At 47.0% G+C, this 19260-nt stretch overlaps 2 protein-coding genes across 3 annotated transcripts in view; both read right to left on the reverse strand.

The window, feature by feature from the left end:
* ZNF134 (zinc finger protein 134) overlaps nt 1–1004 on the reverse strand; it is a 29159-nt gene extending 28155 nt beyond the window's left edge. Inside the window, exon 1 of the mRNA XM_007998331.3 lies at nt 742–1004. The gene's annotated coding sequence lies outside the window, so the exon portion shown is untranslated. The remainder of the gene's footprint in view (nt 1–741) is intronic.
* Nucleotides 1005–7091: 6087 nt separating this feature from the next.
* On the reverse strand, nt 7092–16630 carry ZNF530 (zinc finger protein 530). 2 transcript variants are annotated; one of them, XM_038006420.2, is made up of 3 exons: nt 16381–16630; nt 12093–12219; nt 7092–10502 (listed from the first exon to the last, which is right to left on the reverse strand). In XM_038006420.2, the coding sequence occupies exons 1-3, from the start codon at nt 16408–16410 to the stop codon at nt 8866–8868; spliced, it is 1794 nt and encodes a 597-aa protein (XP_037862348.2). In that variant the 5' UTR covers nt 16411–16630; the 3' UTR covers nt 7092–8865. The 2 variants fall into 2 exon arrangements, with proteins under 2 accessions (XP_037862348.2, XP_007996523.3); XM_007998332.3 differs by having other exon boundaries at nt 12093–12222.
* Between the last annotated feature and the right edge of the window lie 2630 nt (nt 16631–19260).

Consider the following 19260-nt stretch of genomic DNA (forward strand, 5'->3'; position numbering starts at 1 on the left):
CAGAACACCTTAGATTCACCAAGTCCAAAACCCAATTCCTGATCCCCCGAAAGGTGCTCCCTGCCGTGACTTACCAATTTCCATTCTTTCACATGTTCAGGAAGGAAAACAGACCAAAAAAACCCTGGATAGCCCTCCCCTCCCTACATTCACTCACAACCACATCTGATGCAGCAGGAAACGCCGTTGGTTCCATCTTTAAAAATCTATCCAGAATCTCACGACTTCCTCACCCAAATCCCTCCTGCCACTGCTCTGGCCCAGCCACCACGGCAACACTTCTGGAGATCGTTCCAAGGACCTCCTCAAAGGTCTCCCTGCTCTGCCTCCATCTTCATCGTTTCTACCTCACTTTAGTCTGTTTCCTCCTCAGCAAACACTGGAATACTTTAAAAATCCGTTATCAAATCCCTTCACTCCACCCTTCAAAACCCGCCATGGCTCCTATCGTCCTCGCAATGAAGATGCAACTTCTCCCCGCGACACTGCAGGCGTGACTACCGCTCACACACGCTCCCGACTGCTACGGGCTCAGTCCAGCTCCAAGCCCATGCTCAGGCTGCCCCTCTGCCCGTCACACTCGCCCCCACCTTACATGCCAGATTTAGGAACGAGGTCCCACCCACCAGCGCCCCGCTGCCCTGGACACTGGGGCCTGCGCAGCAAGGACTCAGACAGGCGCTCCTCATTCGGAACTTCAGGATTCCGGGGGGGCGAAAGTCTGGGGAACACAGCACCCACCTGCGCCGGGCTCAACACCGCGGCCGCCGCCATCATAGTTCATAGACCTCACAGAGCCGCGAGGGGGGTCCCAGGTCGCGGGACCCTGGCACCGCGGTCGTTCGTCCCCGGGGGTGGAGGCGGGGTCTTCGCTGGCGAGCCACTCTGAAGGGCGAACAACGACTCCTCCTGCACCCTCCCGCTTCCGTCACCTCGGAACTGCCCAGAAACCCCGAGCTTTTGCTCCGATGGTTCCACCTAAGAGCCGACAAGATGTCCGCCGCGAGGAAGATGCCGGAAGTCACGCCCAGAGAGCTTCCGTCCGCAGGGAAACGCCCCTGAGTGCCGCCGACGTGCAGCGCAGAGGTTTCTGGACAATGTAGTTCTCATGTGCACTTGGCCGTGGCAACTCCCCTGCACGCTGGGCAAAGACCAAATGGTACTGCGAGGGGCGCTGAGAAATTATGCCTTGAGACTCTGAGGGCAGGGCGTGGCTTCGCTCCTCTTAAAGGACCCTCAACCAGGTCTTGTGTAGTGAAGTCTGCAGGGATCCCCGAAATATTGGGATATAGTCTTACATATGTTCCCCGAAGTCACAACACCAAATGGACACACGACATCCCATGTCACTCTGAGTTCACTCAAATTTCCTTCATTTAAAAAATATGTGTACCGTAGAGGGAAGCTTTGAGTCAGTGTTGTGAGCCTCGGTTGGGTCAGGGTTAACAGAGAATTGTCCCCAGGCAGGGCCATGGAGTGGAAGAACGGTCTCCAGACAGTGGCTATGGAGGGAAGCTGGAGCTCCCTGAGGCAAGTGGACTAATATAGAGCTCTTCCTCTGGTTTCCTCAGAAAAGAAATACCTGAGAGAACCATGAGGAGGAAGACAGGCGAAAGAAGGTGGTCAAGGAAGGCACCTTTCCTGCCTGTATGGTCACTAATGTCCAACCAAAGGAGCAATACTCTTTTATCCAAATGAAAGTTCCTAGCCCAAAAATTGAGATATATCTATTTTCTTTTGGGAATGTTTCTTATCTGAAAAGAAGAAGCATTATAGGCCGGGCGCGGTGGCTCAAGCCTGTAATCCCAGCACTTTGGGAGGCCGAGACGGGCGGATCACAAGGTCAGGAGATCAAGACCATCCTGGCTAACATGGTGAAACCCCATTTCTACTACCAAATAAAAAAAAAACTAGCCGGGCGATGTGGTGGGCGCCTGTAGTCCCAGCTACTCGGGAGGCTGAGGCAGGAGAATGGCGTGAACCCGGGAGGCGGAGCTTGCAGTGAGCTGAGATCCGGCCACTGTACTCCAGCCTGGGCGACAGAGCAAGACTCCATCTCAAAAAAAAAAAAAAAAAAAAAAAAGAAGCAGCAGCATTATAAATGTTTTCATGTGCCAAGACAGGGGCTGCAAAGGTGTTGTCTGAACCCAGAAACAAAGATTTGGAAAACTGGGATCACATTTCTTGGCTGGGAGGTGATTCTCATTTCACCTGCAATTACTCGGACAGTGTCTGAATTAAGAATTGAGATTTCCATCCTGGCTAACATGGTGAAACCCCGTCTCTACTAAAAATACAAAAAAAAATAAGCCGGGCGAGGTGGCGGGCGCCTGTAGTCCCAGCTGCTCGGGAGGCTGAGGCAGGAGAATTGCGCGAACCCGGGAGGCGGAGCTTGCAGTGAGCTGAGATCTGGCCACTGCACTCCAGCCTGGGTGACAGAGCGAGACTCCGTCTCAAAAAAAAAAAAAAAAAAAAAAAAAAAGAATTGAGATTTACTTATGGTTTAAAAAAATGAAAGAAGGGGGAATGTATGGGGAAAGAAAGACAAAAACATTTGTGAATTGTTTAAATTATTCAAAGTTTTTTTGTTTTTTCTTTGAGACAGAGTCTCGCTGTGTCGCCCAGGATGGAGTGCAGGGCACGATCTCAGCTCACTGCAAGCTTTGCCTCCCGGGTTCACGCCATTGTCCTGCCTCAGCTTCCCGAGTAGCTGGGACTACAGGTGCCCGCCACCACGCCTGGCTTTTTTGTATTTTTAGTAAAGACGGGGGTTTCACCATGTTAGCCAGGATGGTCTCGATTTCCTGACCTCGTGATCCACCCGCCTCGGCCTCCCAAAGTGCTGGGATTACAGGCGTGAGCCACCGCGCCTGGCCAAATTACTCAAAGTTAATAATTCTGTAGTTATTCACAGATACATGAAGAAATGGACCTGGAGACACATACCTGTCATAGGTGAAAACAGTTAAGATGACAGCAAAATTTGAGCAGGAGACATTGAATTCTGAGAAGCAAATGAAGCTGAGCACACAGCTGTGCTAGAACTATGACCACAAGCAGGGTTTAGTCTCCAAAATGTAATTTTTTTTATTTATTTGATTTTGGAGACAGGATCTCGCTGTGTTGCACAGGCTGGAGTATAGCGGCATGATCATGGCTTGCTGTAGCCTCAAACTCTTAGGCTCAAGGGATCCTCCCACCTCAACCTCCCAAAAAGTTGGGATTACAGATGTGAGCCACTATGCCAGGCCTCTTTTCATTCTTGAAAACACTCAGTAATACCTGGAGGGAGAAGTAAAGAAAACATTTAGAAAGTGCTATCAGAATGTTAATGTGAACAGGGATGCTGTAGTATTATGCTCATTCATAGATCTAACAAATGTTCAAGGAACACCTACTGTAGTTCAGACACTATCTTAACTGCACGGGACATTTGCAAAACAAGAGACAGACCCCAGTAGCTCACGCTGTACTCAAGAAAGACAGAGGAGGAAATGTGAAAAAAATGCTGAATTATATGGAGTGTTACAATGTAGCAGGCATAATGGAGAAAAGAGGCGAAGGCACTGAGAAGTGCTGGAATGATATGTAAGATTGCATAGCCGAGAGAGGCCAACTTGTGGATGGGTCTTTATTGGAAAAGGACATGGAGAGCTCAATGCCACTGAATTTCCCTAGAAATGAGAAGTGCAGCGTGTCGTGAAGGGCCACAGGAGGAACAGGTTTTAGTCTAAAGGAAGAAGCAAGAGCTAGGGGAGCACCCAGGCCAGATCCTTTATTGTGTTTTCCATGGGAAAGGGAAGGCAGATCAGAGCGAACAGGTGAGTACAGGCTAGTCTGAATAATTCTGGTTGGCTTTGATTTACAGGGGTGGTCTCTAGTGGCCTCATACCCTGACCCTGGTGTTAGAGTAGGTAGATGTGAGTAGGGCAGGAGAGAGGGACCCCAGGAATGTCAGGCAATTTTGGCATTAAGGATGGGCAATCCATAAATCCTTTCCTCTGAGATAATAAACAGAACAAGAGAGGGACCCCTGAGATGTCCAGCTCTCATTGGGTGAAGGACAGGAGAGCATAAAACTATCCCTCTGAGATGGTAAGCGGCCATGATTGGTACCAGGAGGGAAAAGAGTTTTCCAACAGATAGAAAACACCTGGAGCCAGTGACCCGCAATCCCTGACAAGGTTTCAAGCATGCACAAAATGGGGCAAGATGGCAAAATTTGACTGGTATTTGACCTTCCTCTGTGGGTGCTTGACTCGTAAGGGAAAATCACCCCAAATGAGTATATGTATGACTTCAGTAAACAGTCATGTTTACTGCATGCAGCCCCTCCCAAGTGCTGGCAGACCACTGTGCATGCAGTAGTCAAGCAACAGCCTACCCAAGGGAGGAGAACAGAGAGCCTGGGAAATGAGCAAATGTATAAAGTTCCAAGCTAAGGATCAAGTGGGGCCCTTGACCTCTCAAGTAATCCACTTGGCCCTCTTTCAAGTGTACTTTGATTCCTTTCACTCCTACTCTAAAACATTTTAATAAATTCTCACTCCTGCTAAAAAAAACCTGCCTTGGTCTCTTCCTCTGCCTTAAACCAACCTCTGCCTCCTTGGTTGAATTTTCTTCTGAGGAAGTAAGGACCAAAATTGCTGCGGACTGCTGCAAACTCACTGGCAGTAATGCTGGGATGATTTAGTGCAGGGAAAGCATTGGTTTGGTGAGTAAGCGTTAGATAAAGAGGGTGGTTGGCTTGCCTTGCTCCCAAGATAGTTGTTTACTATTTTTAGAAATTAGCGGCCGGGCACGGTGGCTCAAGCCTATAATCCCAGCACTTTGGGAGGCCGAGACAGGCGGATCACGAGGTCAGGAGATCGAGACCATCCTGGCGAACACGGTGAAACCCTGTCTCTACTGAAAAATACAAAAAAAAAAAACTAGCCGGGCGAGGTGTCGGGCGCCTGTAGTCCCAGCTACTCGGGAGGCTGAGGCAGGAGAATGGCGTGAACCCGGGAGGCGGAGCTTGCAGTGAGCTGAGATCCTGCCACTGCACTCCAGCCTGGGTAACAGAGCAAGACTCTGTCTAAAAAAAAAAAAGGAAATTAGCTACCTCTGGTAGGGTAAGTCTCTCTGTAACCAGCAAGAATTTTAAGATGTCAAGACATATAATACAAAAAACAAAAACCATGATTAATACATATGCCTCCTTAATGAGAGGGTGGTTGAAAAAAAAGGTTGAGGAATGAGGGCCCTGAACAGACCACTTCACAATTATAAAAATATTCACTTAATATGTATGTTCTTGGAAATTATAAGATGTGCACAATGAATTTGGTGGCTACTGATTCAGGCAAGGTTTTAAGCTCAGAATTTTGTCCAAAACAGTCACTTTGTTACTTTTCTGACATTCAGGGAATATGGCCACTCAGCAGGTGCTGAGGAACACCTTTTCCCTGAGGAATAGCTGTTCCTCCCTGTTTCCTGAGGAACAGTGTTGGGGAACATGGGACATATGCTGGAAACAAGACACTCAATCCACGCTGTTTCAAAACACTGCAGGCTGTCAAGTTGTCCAGTTTCCAATAGAAGTGGGAGGCCCAGATTTTTAAATGGAATAACGTTTTATAGGTTCACTGAGGTGTAATCAACATGCAATATACTGCACATATTTAAAGTGCAACAGTAAGTCTTGAGATATATATATACACACATTCACACACACATACACATATATACCCTTTTGAAATCATCACCCTATCAATGGTGTTGGACATATCTGTCATCCCCAAAGTTAACCTCAGGCCCTTACCTAAGGAGAAGTTTTATAAATAAAACCACACACAAAAATACATGCTTTATGATGTCTAAAATAAAATTCCAGAAAATTCAAGTCAATCAATTGTAAAGGAATGTCAAAAGTTGCCTGCATATTCTGGAATGTATTATAAAAGAGCAAAAGTAAAATATGCAGATGAGATATGCTCATTCTTATGATTACAACAATGCTTCCATGAGTTTACACTTATGTCAGAACTTAAGTTGTACACTTTAAATATGTGCAATTTATTCCACATCAGTTATAACTTGATAATTTTTTTTAATGGATGCAATTAACAATCTCAGTCGTTGACACTTCAAAAAGTCTGGTTTACTAAGTCTCTATTGACTCTACCGTCTAGCTCCCAGGCCACGTAGAGGCAGTGGCGGGAAATACAGGTGAGCAATGAAGGCCATTTCCACCAGCATTAAGAGGATTGCTGCTGGATGACAAAAGCCGGACCAAGGACAACTGAATCTCTCTTGACTTCATCTTTTTTTATTGTCTATGTAGCAATGGCCTTGAAGTAAACAGGTCAGAGAGGCTACAGGAATCCATAAAACCCGTGTTGTCTCTAATAATGACTTGAGCTACAAGACACGCATTTCTAGAGATTTAGGCACACAGTGATCCTGCAGTCATAGTCACTGGAACATTTGTGGATAATTTTTTTTTTTTTTGAGACGGAGTTTCGCTATTGTTGCCCAGGCTGAAGTGCAATGGCGTGATCTTGGCTCATTGCAACCTCCACCTCCCAGGTTCAAGAGGTTCTCCTGCCTCAGTCTCCTGAGTAGCTAGGATTACTGGTGCCCACCACCACACCCAGCTACTTTTTACTTTTAGTAGAGACAGGGTTTCGCCATGTTGACCAGGCTGGTCTCAAACTCCTGACCTCAGGTGATCCACCCGCCTCGGCCTCCTAAAGTGCTGGGATTACAGGTGTAAGCCATTGCGCCCGGTCTTTTTTTTTTTTTTTTGAAACAGTCTCTCTCCATCACCCAGGCTGGAGTGCAGTGGCATGGTCTCAGCTCACTGCAACCTCCACCTCTGGGTTCAAGCTATTCTCGGTGCATCAGCTTTCTGAGCAGCTGTGATTATACACATGCACAACTGCACCTGGCTAATTTTTGTATTTTTAGTAGAGATGGGGTTTCACCATGTTGGCCAGTCTGGTCTCTGACTCCTGACCTCAAGTGATCTGCACGCCATGGCTTCCCAAAGTGTGGGGATTACAGGTGTGAGCCACTGTGACTGGCCTGAATGGATCTTTTTTTTTTTTTTTTTTTTTGAGACAGAGTCTTGCTCTGCTGCCTAGGCTGGAGTGCAGTGGTGCGATCTTGGCTTACTGCAACCTCTGCCTCCCAAGTTCAAGCAATTCTCTGCCTCAGCCTCCCGAGTAGCTGGGGTTACAGGCGCCCACCATCGTGCCCAGCTAATTTTTGTATTTTTAGCAGAGATGGGGTTTCACCATCTTGGCCAGGCTGGTCTTGAACTCCTGACCTCGTGATCCACCCACCTCGGCCTCCCAAAGTGCTAGGATTAAAGGTGTGAACCACTGCACCTGGCCGGATGAAGCTTTATTTGAGGAACAGTCCATGTAATTTGCTGCAGTCTCCTCCATTCCCTAGTATTCAACACAGCATTTCTTTACCAATTATGTTTCCTTCCAGCCCCATAGTTTTATACCTAGGGACACTAGCTCACTGAATTTTGTGTTTCAAGGGACACAGCTCCTTCACAGGACCTCATTAAGGGATTCTAAACATTGCAGGGCATTATGTGATATCCTCAATCAACAAGAAAAACTTTGTGTTGTCTCCAGAAACAATGGAAGTTGTCACAACTGCCCCCTCTGCAGAATGACCTCTGAGCCCACATGCAGGCAAAAATCAGAACCAGAAAGCCCTGCAGTGTCTCCTAGAAGGCCTCAGTAGCAATGCAAAATAGGCCAAAAATGGAGCAAAAGCTATATTCTGTCAGCATACTGTCCCATCTGAGGCAAACAGAATTTGAATCCCCACAAATGTTATATACCCTTTTAAGCTGACAGAGTCCTATTATGTCTCCAAACTACTCCACAGTTAATACAACTTACAAGATTAAAGGTACTTAAACAAAAGGCCTTTATCATTGCACAAGCCAGTTAACAGGCAGTTCCTGGTACGTGGTGGAAGCTAAAAAACGCTTCATCACAAGCATTGCCTGAGATCAACAATGCCCTCAAAAAAGGCAGTCCTCTGGAAGCTGCCAGCAGAATTCAGGGCAGGTCCTGGGGCCAACAATGGGGTAGTTACATGCACTATGTAGCCAGAGGAGGAAATGAGAAATCCCCCTAAGAGCTTAGACTACTCATACTTTCCTCCAACTAATGGAAGAAGGCTGCCTCCCTGAGCATGCTGGGGTGGTGACTGATGAACACTCTGTGGGTCTCCCAGGGGGTAGAGATGAAAAGGCTTCAGCCACAGAAACTGGCAGTGATATGAATCTGGTAAGGTCCCTGGGCAGGTTTAGAGAGTACAACATAGCTAGACACGCTTCCCACATACCTCAAATTTATGGGGAATCCATAGATGTTTGGCTACATGAGTCACATCAGGAGAAGGCTCTTCTCAAAGGCTAGCGCCATCATACCAAATTAAACAAACAAACAAACAAAAAACACACAAATTCACAGAATATATAAGGCCTTTCTTCTTTGGGAAATCTTGTGTTAAATGTGACAACACAAGCTGGGCATGGTGGCTTACGCCTGTAATCCCAGCACTTTGGGAGGCCGAAGCATGTGGATCACCTGAGGTCAGGAGTTCAAGACCAGCCCGACCAACATGGTGAAACCTTGTTTCTACTAAAAATACAAAAATTAGCTGGGCATGGTGGCAGGTGCCTGTAATCTCAGGTACTCAGGAGGCTGTGGCAGGAGAATCACCTGATCCCAGGAGGCGGGGGTTGCAGTGAGCCCAGATTGCACCATTGTACTCCAGCCAGGGTGACAAGAGCGAAATTCCATCTCAAAAAAAAAAAAAAAAAAAAAGTGACAAAATAATTTCCCACATTCACTGCACATGAACTCTTCTGTGTCTTAAGAGGCCAGAGCTTTGGCTAAAGGATTTCCCACATTCACTGCATTCATAAGGCCTTTCTCCAGTGTGAATTCTCTTGTGTTGAATGAGGTGATTTTTGCGGGTAAAAGATTTCCCACATTCGCTGCACTCATAAGGCCTTTCTCCAGTGTGAACTCTCCTATGCTGAAGGAGGGCAGAGCTTTGGCTATAGGATTTCCCACATTCATTGCACTCATAAGGCCTTTCATTAGTGTGAACGGTCTGGTGTCGAATGAGGTGGGTTTTTCGGATAAAAAATTTCCCACATACACTGCACTCATAAGGCCTTTCTCCAGTGTGAACTGTCTGGTGCCGAATGAGGTCAGTTTTGCAACTAAATGATTTTTTACATTCACTGCACTCATAAGGCTTTGTTTTAGTGTGAGCTCTTCTGTGTCGAAAGAGGCCAGAGCTTTGGCTAAAAACTTTCCCACATTCACTGCACTCATAAGGCCTTTCTCCAGTGTGAACTCTTTGGTGTTGAACGAGGACAGATTTCTGGCCAAATGATTTCCCACATTCACTGCACACATAAGGCCTTTCTCCAGTGTGAAATCTTTGGTGGTGAATGAGGTAGATATTGCAACTAAATGATTTCCCACATTCACTACACTCATAAGGCCTTGCTCCAGTGTGAACTCTCCAGTGTCGAAAGAGGTTAGTGCTATGGCTAAAGGATTTTCCACATTCACTGCACTCATAAGGCCTTGTGCTAGTGTGGGCACTCCTGTGACGATAGAGGTTAGTGCTGTGGCTAAAAGATTTCCCACACTCACTGCACTCATAAGGCCTTTCTCCAGTGTGAACTCGTTGATGTTGAATGAGGACAGATATCTGGCGAAAGGATTTGCCACATTCACTGCAGTCATAAGGCCTTTCTCCAGTGTGAACTCTTTGGTGTTGAGTTAGGTGACTTTTGCGACTAAATGACTTCCCACATTCACTACATTCATGAGTGCTTGTTCTGTTGTGTGCTTTCCTGTGTCGAAGAAAGCCAGAACTTTGACTAAAGGATTTCCCACATTCACTGCACTCGTAAGGCCTTTCTCCAGAGTCAGCTCTTTGGTGTTGAATGAATACAGAGTTTTCTCTAAAAGATTTCCTGGATTCAGTGTATTTGAGAGGCTTTTGTCCAGTGGGAACTCTGAAGTGTTGAATCCTGCTGTGTGGTCTCTCACTGCTGGGAGTCACCTGAAGCTGGAGAAGTCCTGAGGTGGCTGAAAAGTCCCTCCCAACTTCCCCAAACATGAAGGGTTTTCCTGACACATGGAACCTGTAGTTCATCATAAATGAGGCCTGGTCCCCACCCATTTCAAAGAGCTTCTCTCCATTGTCAAGCTTCTGGAGCTGCTGAAGGTTTGAATTCATCCAGAAATCTGATGCCCCACCCAAGTACAATTTCTGTCCACAGGGTGAGGCTTTGAGCTCAATCACTTGTAAAATGTCTCTCAGGACTGGGGTACAAATCTCACAGGGGTGACTCTTATCAGTGGATGTATCTGCCTTTGGAGTCCTGCCCTGTGACAGTTCTGCCACAGAAATGCTCTCTGCAGAAGGTGCCCCCTCATCTTCTGCTCCACACCAACAACCTGAAAGAAGAGAAATGCTGAGAAAATGCAGGTTCACTACGGTGTGAGAAGTTACATCAAAAATGTGTGTCAGACAAAGAATGAGCCTAAGAAAATATGCTTAGGATGTGAGAGCTGGTGGCAATTTGGGGAAAAAAGGCTCTACAAGTCACAGAAAACAAGGGAGGCCTTATGAGATGAAAAACACAAAGTTGGGGCACAACTCAGAGAGAAGAGGTAGGGTCTCTGACTCACTATTCTTCCAAAAGCTTTTATCAGGACCTCCTCCTCTGATGAGAAGAGAGGACTTCGGTATACTGCACAGAAGATTATTGGTGTCCAGGCCCAGTAGAAACCCATGGGAACTGAATACTAGGTGTGGAAGGACTATTTAAAAACATGTGCACATCTGACAACATATTACATGTGGGTCAGTGTTAGAGAACACTCAGAAGTTGCACTGGAAAGGAACAGGTAACACATGGAGGCCAGAAATTGGGAGCAGCTAAGGGCTGGAAGTCATGGATGAAATAAAAATCAGAACACGTGTAGAAAAGAAAAAAAAAGGCCAGGCGCCGTGGCTCATGCCTGTAATCCCAGCACTTTGGGAGGCTGAGGTGGGCGGATCATGCAGTCAGGAGATCTACATCATCCTGGCTAACACGGTGAAACCCTGTCTTTACTGAAAATACAAAAACATAGCCGGGCGCGGTGGTAGTCCCAGTTACTCGGGGGGCTGAGGCAGGAGAATGGCGTGAACCCGGGAGGCGGAGCTTGCAGTGAGCAGAGATAACACCACTGCACTCCACCCTGGGCAACAGAGTGAGACTCTGACTCAAAAAAAAAATAAATAAATACAAGAAAAGGAAAAAAGATCGAAATGATGCATATCCTATGGAACTGGCACCAATCACTGAGAACTCGGGACAGGTTTACGGCGTGATTAGAAACAGCCCTAGCGTCTTGCCCTCCCTTAGTTGTCACTCATCAGGGCCAGGACTCCTCTGAGAGTATCTTGCTATTTGCACCCTGTAAAGCAACCAGAGCCATCCCCCAATCCCAGTTGTGCAACTATACCGGGCCTGTAAGATGCAAGCCCTAAAGGGTAGACCAGAGAGGTGCACAGCCAGCACTGGCACAGAGCAACTCAGCACATGACAAACTACAGCAGTGAAAAATAATGTTACAAGAAAATCTTTTAGGTGGATCTTTATAAGAAGCCTATGGACCAATCAGTAGTTACCATCATGATGCCTGCAATTACTGAAACAGGCAGCTTGAGATTTTAGTTAGAAGCAAAAGGCAGAACACGGAACAAACAGCATCCTAGAAGTGGACAAAGCCATCCTGTCATGGAGAAGGCAAGGACAAATCCTTTAGGCTGAAAGAAAGATCCTGTCTCCCAGACCCTTCACTGCATGCCTAGAGGCAATAGGTGTTAGGATAGTCTTGAGAGTGCCTTGCTTGGCAATGTCCCCCAGAATACATACGCCAAGAAAGTGGGAAGGTCTGTAGAGCGAGGGTCTAACTGAAGAAAGGACAGAGCTGCCTCAGGGACAGGGGAAAAGGAGAGACCCACAAAGGACACTGGGAGGAATAGGAGGGCCTTACCTAGGGATGCCATAACTGCAAAGTTCTCCAGCATCACATCGTGGTACAGGAGCCTCTGCGTCTCATCAAGGAGCTCCCACTCCTCCTGGGAGAAGTAAATGGCCACATCTTCAAAGGCTACAAAACCCTGCTATGATGGGGACAGTTCATTCCATGATCAGCATCTTTCCTAGGACCCCAAGTTGATTCCCCCACACGTCCATCCCTGGCTCACCCTCCTCCCCATCTCCCCACCTCAGGGAATATGTCCATCCCCCACACATCCACCCCTGGCTCACCCTCCTCCCCATCTCCCCATCTCAGGAAATACAACAGGCCCTGATGCCACTGATGCCCACTCTCTCCTCATGGTCCCATTGGTCACTGTGTTCTCCCACAGCAACAACAGGCAGGTGGACAGATAGAAACCACATTCTCGTGTCTATAAATTCTCCTGGAATCCCTCAGACCATGGCTCCCAAACACAACTGAAGGTCTGGGTTCACATTTCGCTCTCATGTCCTCAATGTCCAGACTCATGAAACAAAAGCTCACACTCCTTCTTCATATGTGCATCACTCTTTCCACCACACCTCTCTCACCCAACTCACTCCCTCAGCCACCTCCACCCCGATCCCACAACACAGGCATCTCTCCTGCCTTCCTATATGTTACTCAGCACAAGACATCTAGAAACCGCTTGCAAATTCAAACGAGTTCCAGGACTACCCAGACCTCTGATGGTCCCTACTGCCACAGGTAGCCCCATATCCTGCTCTGAAGCCCTCCCTACCTGAGTATATGCCTTTCATCAACCTCAGCTACCCAGAACCACATACATACGTCAGATACACATGGCCCTTTCCAACTTGTATTGCACTAAACAGTAACTGCCTTCCTCTCTTGCTACCCTTCATTCCAGTGGCCCTCCACCCAAGGTTAAGTGATGCTCCCAGATGACTACTTCTGCCCCTAAACTTATCCACCAGCCTGCATGAAACTCCGTAGGCAGAGAAGCAGTCATAAGATCCTGGTGGGGCCATAGAGCAGTAAAGCATGAGGTCTTGCTTCAGCCTCATCTTGTCTGAAATCCCACTAGGTCTCTAATATGGTTTGGCTGTGTCTCCACCCAAATCTCATCTTGAATTGTAACTCCCACAATTCCTATGTGTCATCGGAGGGATCCAGTAGGAGGTAACCGAATCATGGGGGCGGGTCTTTCTTGCGCTGTTCTCGCAATAGTGAATAAGTCTCACGAGAACTGATGGTTTTAAGGCTGGTCGCAGTGGCTCAGGCCTCTAATCCCAGAACTTTGGGAGGCCAAGGCAGGCGGATCACTTGAGGTCAGGAGTTTGAGACCAGCCTGGACAATGTGGCGAAACCCCATCTCTACTAAAAATACGAAAATTAGCTGGGTGTGGTGGCGCACACCTGTAATCCCAGCTACTTGGGAGGCTGAGACAGGAGAATCCCTTGAGTCCAGGAGGTGGAGGCTGTAGGGAGCTGAGATCTCACCACTGCCCTCCAGCCTGGGAACAGAGCAAGACTCCGTCTCAAAAAAAAAAAAAAAAAAAAAAAAAAAAAAACAACTGATGGTTTTAAAAAGAGGAGTTCCCCTGCACAAACTCTCTTTTTGCCTGCTGCCATCCATGTAAGATGTGACTTGCTCCTCCTTGCTTTCCACCATGATTGTGAGGCCTCCCCAGCCATGTGGAACTGTAAGTCCATTAAACCTCTTTTTCTTCCCAGTATCAGGTATGTCTTTATCAGTAGCATGAAAATGGACTAATGCAGCCTCCACATTCATCTTATGTTCATTCATTCTTCATAAACCTGGCCACCTGCCTGGTATCCTCTCTCTATATTATTCCTAGCCCCACTTCCCTCTATAACCTGTGTTTGTGATTTCCACAACATCCATCCAGATACCCAAGTATGGTACCCTCTTGTGGCTCCCACGCCTCCCTCTCCTGGGCCTGCTATTAATATTATTATCGTGACCAGGAATCCCACTACTAAATGGGATCTATGATGTTATGGGCTCAATGTTTCTGCCCCATGCCCACCCACAAAATGCTTATGTTGAAGCACTAACACAATGAAGCGTAATATAGTGTGATAGTATTTGGAGATGGAATCTTTGGGTGGTAATTAGATTTCGATCAGGTCAAAAGAGCCCTCATGATGGAATTGATGCTTTTGTAAGAATAGAAAGAGATTCCTTGCTTTCTTCACATACTCCCTCTCAGGAAAGGCCATGTGAGGACAAAGCAAGAAGGCAGCCACTGCAAGCCAAGAAGCAGCCCATCACAAATAAGTGAATCTATAGGCACCCTGATGTAGAATTTCCTAGCCTGAAGAACTGTGAGAAACACATTTTTGCTGTTTAAGCCACCAATATAGGCTATTTCATTATCAACCTAAGGTAAGACACTGATATAGCCTGGATATTTGTCCCCTTCAAATCTCACCTGGAAATGTGATCCACAATGTTGGAAGTGGGGCCTAGTGGGAGGTTATCTGGGTCATGGAGGTGGATCCCTCATGAATGGCATAGTATCCTCCCCACAGTAATAAGTTCACATGAGACCTGGTCGCTAAAAAGAGACTGGTGCCTCCCTTCTGTCTTGCTGGCTCCCTTTTTGCCTTCTGCAATGAATGGAAGCTTCCTGAGGCTCTCACCAGAAGAGGACACTAGCACTAAGCTTCCTGTACAGCCTGCAGAACTATAAGCTGTAATAAACCTTGTTTCTTTATAAACTACCCAGCCTTAGGTATTTCTTTATAGTAATGCAAATGGCCTAACAGACACAGGGCTCCATCCTAGTTCAATACTATCCTCCACTCTTTGTAGAAGTTTTTATCCTGCACCCCTCCTCAGAGTCCAAGACCTGTGTGTCCACCTAGCCACTTGATACAGCTACTTATTCTCTAAAACATTTCATATTTATAACATGGACAAAACACAATCCTGATATCCTGAGTGAAAAATAATCCTACTATCTACTTGGCTCTCCCAGTAGATGGAGCTTCTATGCTTCCAGCTGCTAAACCCAAAAAGCCTTGAATCATCCCTTCTTCTCTCTCAGTCCCAATACCAGAAAATCAGAACCGACTTACAATCCAAAATTCAACCATTTCTACCACACTGTGGCCACTACTCTGGCCCACATCATCTACACTCGCCTGGACTATTGCATTAGTCTCCTCTTTCCTCTTTGGTATTGCTACCAACTCCCTTAAACCCACAGTCTGTTGTCTGTGCTCAGCCACAGGAGCCTCAGGAGGCCTGGGGAAGATCACTTCCCTCTTCTGCTCCAAATCTTCATTGCTGCCATCATCTCCAGAACAAAGACATCCGAGACAGTCATTTAATTTCTAGCTCCTGTACCTCTGCTCTCTGTTCCCATGAGAAGGAAATGAGACTTGAGGTTCTCTTAACCAGCTCAGCCTCACTCCAAGCAGCTCCAAACACCTGTAATTATCTCTGGGACAAACTTCCACATTCATTCTATTATTTGCCAGCAACAGGTACCACCTCATAGAATACCCACCCTGGGCATATTTTGTTCAGAGTCCCTAGGCTCAAAGCCTGGAAAAGCGGTAAGTAAAGAATAGCAGGTCACCACAGTCCCAGTCCCAGAGATCCCATTGCTGCAATCAGTTAGGTTCTGGATTTCCTCCACTCACCCTTGTAGTGTCTGTAAGTTCTTCTTACAGACCTATAAGTATTAGTGGCAATCTGTGGGAAGAGACATGTTCTGAGAGGCAAGTGACCACACTGCGGCTCCATGGGCTTCTGGCTCCAATGTGTAACACCAGAGCCAGGTGTCCTGGGATGACAGCTTTATATCTGGGCATCAGTCCTTGATGCTGACTTTTATCAGCTTTGTGACCTCGTAAAGAGACTAGGTCCCTCCATGCCTGCTATCATCACTGCCCTTCCAGTGAGTTCCTCTGAACAGCTTTTGTGAAACTTTTAGAAGCGTGATTGGGGCCGTGTCCCTCTTCTGTCCTACGTGCTGTGGCCCTCAGTGTACTGGCGAAACTCAGTGGGGCCAATGCAGCGTGGCGCTGCCCCACCCTCTGCTCCCTGCACGCGTGAGGCCGGCCTGGGTCTCCCCAGCCTCCTGGCTCAGGAGCAGCTCCAAGCCGTCGCTCTCCCGCTCCCTGCTACACTACCAGAAACGAGACCCAGCACCAGAGCCTCACTGTGCTGGACAATGCGGTCCGGCTGCAGAAAACCCTTCACGCGCCCCTCAGTTTCGGGTGGGGAGGGCGGAGGAGGCTGGGAGGACGCAGCGCTCACCGGGGTCGCGGCCCTCATTGCCGCCGCCATCGGACTCTGGGCACAGCGGGCCGGGAGCGGTGGACGATCCGGGCGGGGACGCTAGCAAAGCAATCACCACCGCCGGCGACCGTCAGGCCCCGGCTGTGCAGCTGGGAAAACCACTCTCCTCGCGCCTTCTCGCTGTCAGCACCTGGGTCCAGATCCGGCACCCGCGGATGGAACTGACACAAGCCAAAGTGCCCGCCACTGGGAGGACGCCGGAAGTCCCGCCCAGACAAGTTGGGCAGAGCGGAAAAGTCCCTCACCTGGACCTCATTGGCTTCACGCCAAGTGCCTGGCGCACGGGCCTCTGGGTAATGTAGTTCTCACCGCTTCCTGGGCTGGCAGAGCTTGCTCTTCTCCTGGACCTCAGGGAGGAATGGCCCCGTGCTATGGAGAAAAGTGGAGGGGAAGCCTGAGAGGTGGTGTCTTCAGCCTCCTTGGACCAGGGAGGAGCTTCGCTGCTTTTTTAAGGTACCATACAGAGATTTTTGGAGAGTATTGTGTACAACTAGTCACCTAGGTAGTCAGAGTCATTCAGATACAAAATGCCTCTATCCATGGTGAGAACCTAGTAAACATTACCTTCTTTCTCCACACATTTATGTAGAGTAGAATGTTAGAGTCAGCTTTGTGAATTTCATTATGCTCAGTAAGGAATGAGGGAAATAGAGTTTACATAGAGCCACGACAGGAATGATAAAACATCCGTTAGATCGCACCGAAGCAGGTGGACGAAAGTGGAATTCTGTCTCTGGTTCTCACAGAAAATGCCTCTCCTGCCTGTGTAATCAGTAAGTGTGTCTAACCCTGTAAGGAACGGTGTTTTATTCATATAATATTTCTTCCTCCATATTCTTAGATATGCCTCTTTTAGGATTGTAGCAACTTTCTAAACAGAAGAGCCACTTAGCATATGTCATTTTAAAGTAGAACAGTGTCTGTAGTGTTCACAGTCAGAGCACTTGTGCAAAGGGGACACCAGAATGCCAAAATAAAGGTTAGGGACACCTAGCTTTCATCTCTTTGATGGGAAATTTTGATCATTGATACTGTTACTGCAGGGACAGTGCCTGCAAGGGGAGTTGAGATTATCTCAGAAAAACAGTTGTGAAATGAAAATTGCTGAAAGCCATTGTGTTAGTCAGGATTCTCCAGAGAAACACAGAACCAAATAGGGTACATAGATGTACAAGAGGAGATTTATTATGGGAATTGGCTCATCCAGTTATGGAGACTAAGAAGTCCCAGGATATGCCTTTTGCAACCTGGTAAATCATGAAGTTGGGTGGTAGTCAGTCTGCATCTGAAGGCCTGAAAACCAAGGGAGCCTATGGTGAAATTCCCAGTTGGAAGCTGAAGGCCTGAGAACTGGGTGAGGGTCATTCTTGTATATTCCAGAGTCCAAAGGCCCAAGATCCAAGAACTTCAATGTTGGAAAGCAGAAGGTGGATGACCCAGGACAAGGAGAGAGTAACTTGCTCTTTCTCTGCCTTTTTGTTCTATTTTGGCTCTCAAAGCATTGGATGTTGCCCCCTAACACTGATGAGGCCAGACCTCCTTTACGTTGTCTACAGACTCAAATGCTAATATCTTCCATAAACATTCTCACAGACACATCCTATACTAAGGTTTTCCCAACTATTTCGGTAGCCCTTAATGCAGGCAAGTTGGCACAAAACATTAAACATCACAACTATTAATAATCTTGTGGCTAGGCCGGGTGTGGTGGCTCATGCCTGTAATCCCAGCACTTTAGGAGGCCAAGGCAGGCTAATCATGAGGTCAAGAGATCAAGACCAGCCTGGCCAACATGGTGAAGCCCCATCTCTACTAAAAATACAAAAATTAGCTGGGTGTGGTGGCACATACCTGTAGTCCCAGCTACTTGGGAGACTGAGGCAGGAGAATCGCTTGAACCCAGGAGGTGGAGGTTGCAGTGAGCAGAGATCACGCCACTGCACTCCAGCCTGGTGACAGAGCGAGCCTCCATCTCAGGAAAAAAAAAAAAAAAGAATATTGAACATAATTAATTGAACTGAACATAGACTTACTTTGCTTTTTTTAGTACACTCATATATAAGTGTATGAGTACATTTGGCTTGACTCTGGAAAAGTTTACCCTGAAGACATGTAGAGCAGATAGCTTTTCAGTTGCTGAATTGAAGTCCTGTCTAAAAAGAAAGGGAGAAGGTCTGGCTCCAGCATGATTTCATATAGAAAGGTAAGTGGGGAGCTCTTCTGAGTGACTCCACAAAGGACTCAGTTTGTCTGCATATTTGAGTGTCTAATGGTAATTTTTTTTTTTTTTTGAGGAAGAGTCTTGCTCTGTTGCCCAGGCTGGAGTGCAGTGGCAGGATCATAGATTACTGCGGCCTCAAACTCTGGGGCTCCAGCGACATTTCTGTATCAGCCTCCTGAGTGTATGGGATTGCAGGCACTCACTACCGTGCCCAGCTAATTTTTAAAAGATTTTTTTTTTTTTACAGACAGGGTTCTTGATATGGTTTAAAACTCCTGGTCTCAAGTGATCCTCCCGCCTCAGCCTCCCAAGTAGCTGGGGCTACAGGTACACACAACTCTTATGGCAATTTCTTAGGCTAATAGTCAAAATAGGGAAATATTAAGCTTGAAAAGTGCCAGAAAATCTGTATATCTACTTGTTTTTTTTGTTTAGGTAGATAAATTAACTAGGCTGCTCATGGAAATAACTGGCTTACCAAATTCAATTTGTTAAAATGAATCTCCCTTGAGTTACACAAATACATACACAGCACAAACATTGCTAAATAAATATTTTTAACTGATTTACAAATTAGTTAATTTTAATTTTTTTTTTAGACAGAGTCTCACTCTGTC

Source organism: Chlorocebus sabaeus, chromosome 6 (genome assembly GCF_047675955.1).
Source record: "Chlorocebus sabaeus isolate Y175 chromosome 6, mChlSab1.0.hap1, whole genome shotgun sequence".
Classification (NCBI taxonomy): Eukaryota; Metazoa; Chordata; class Mammalia; order Primates; family Cercopithecidae; genus Chlorocebus; species Chlorocebus sabaeus.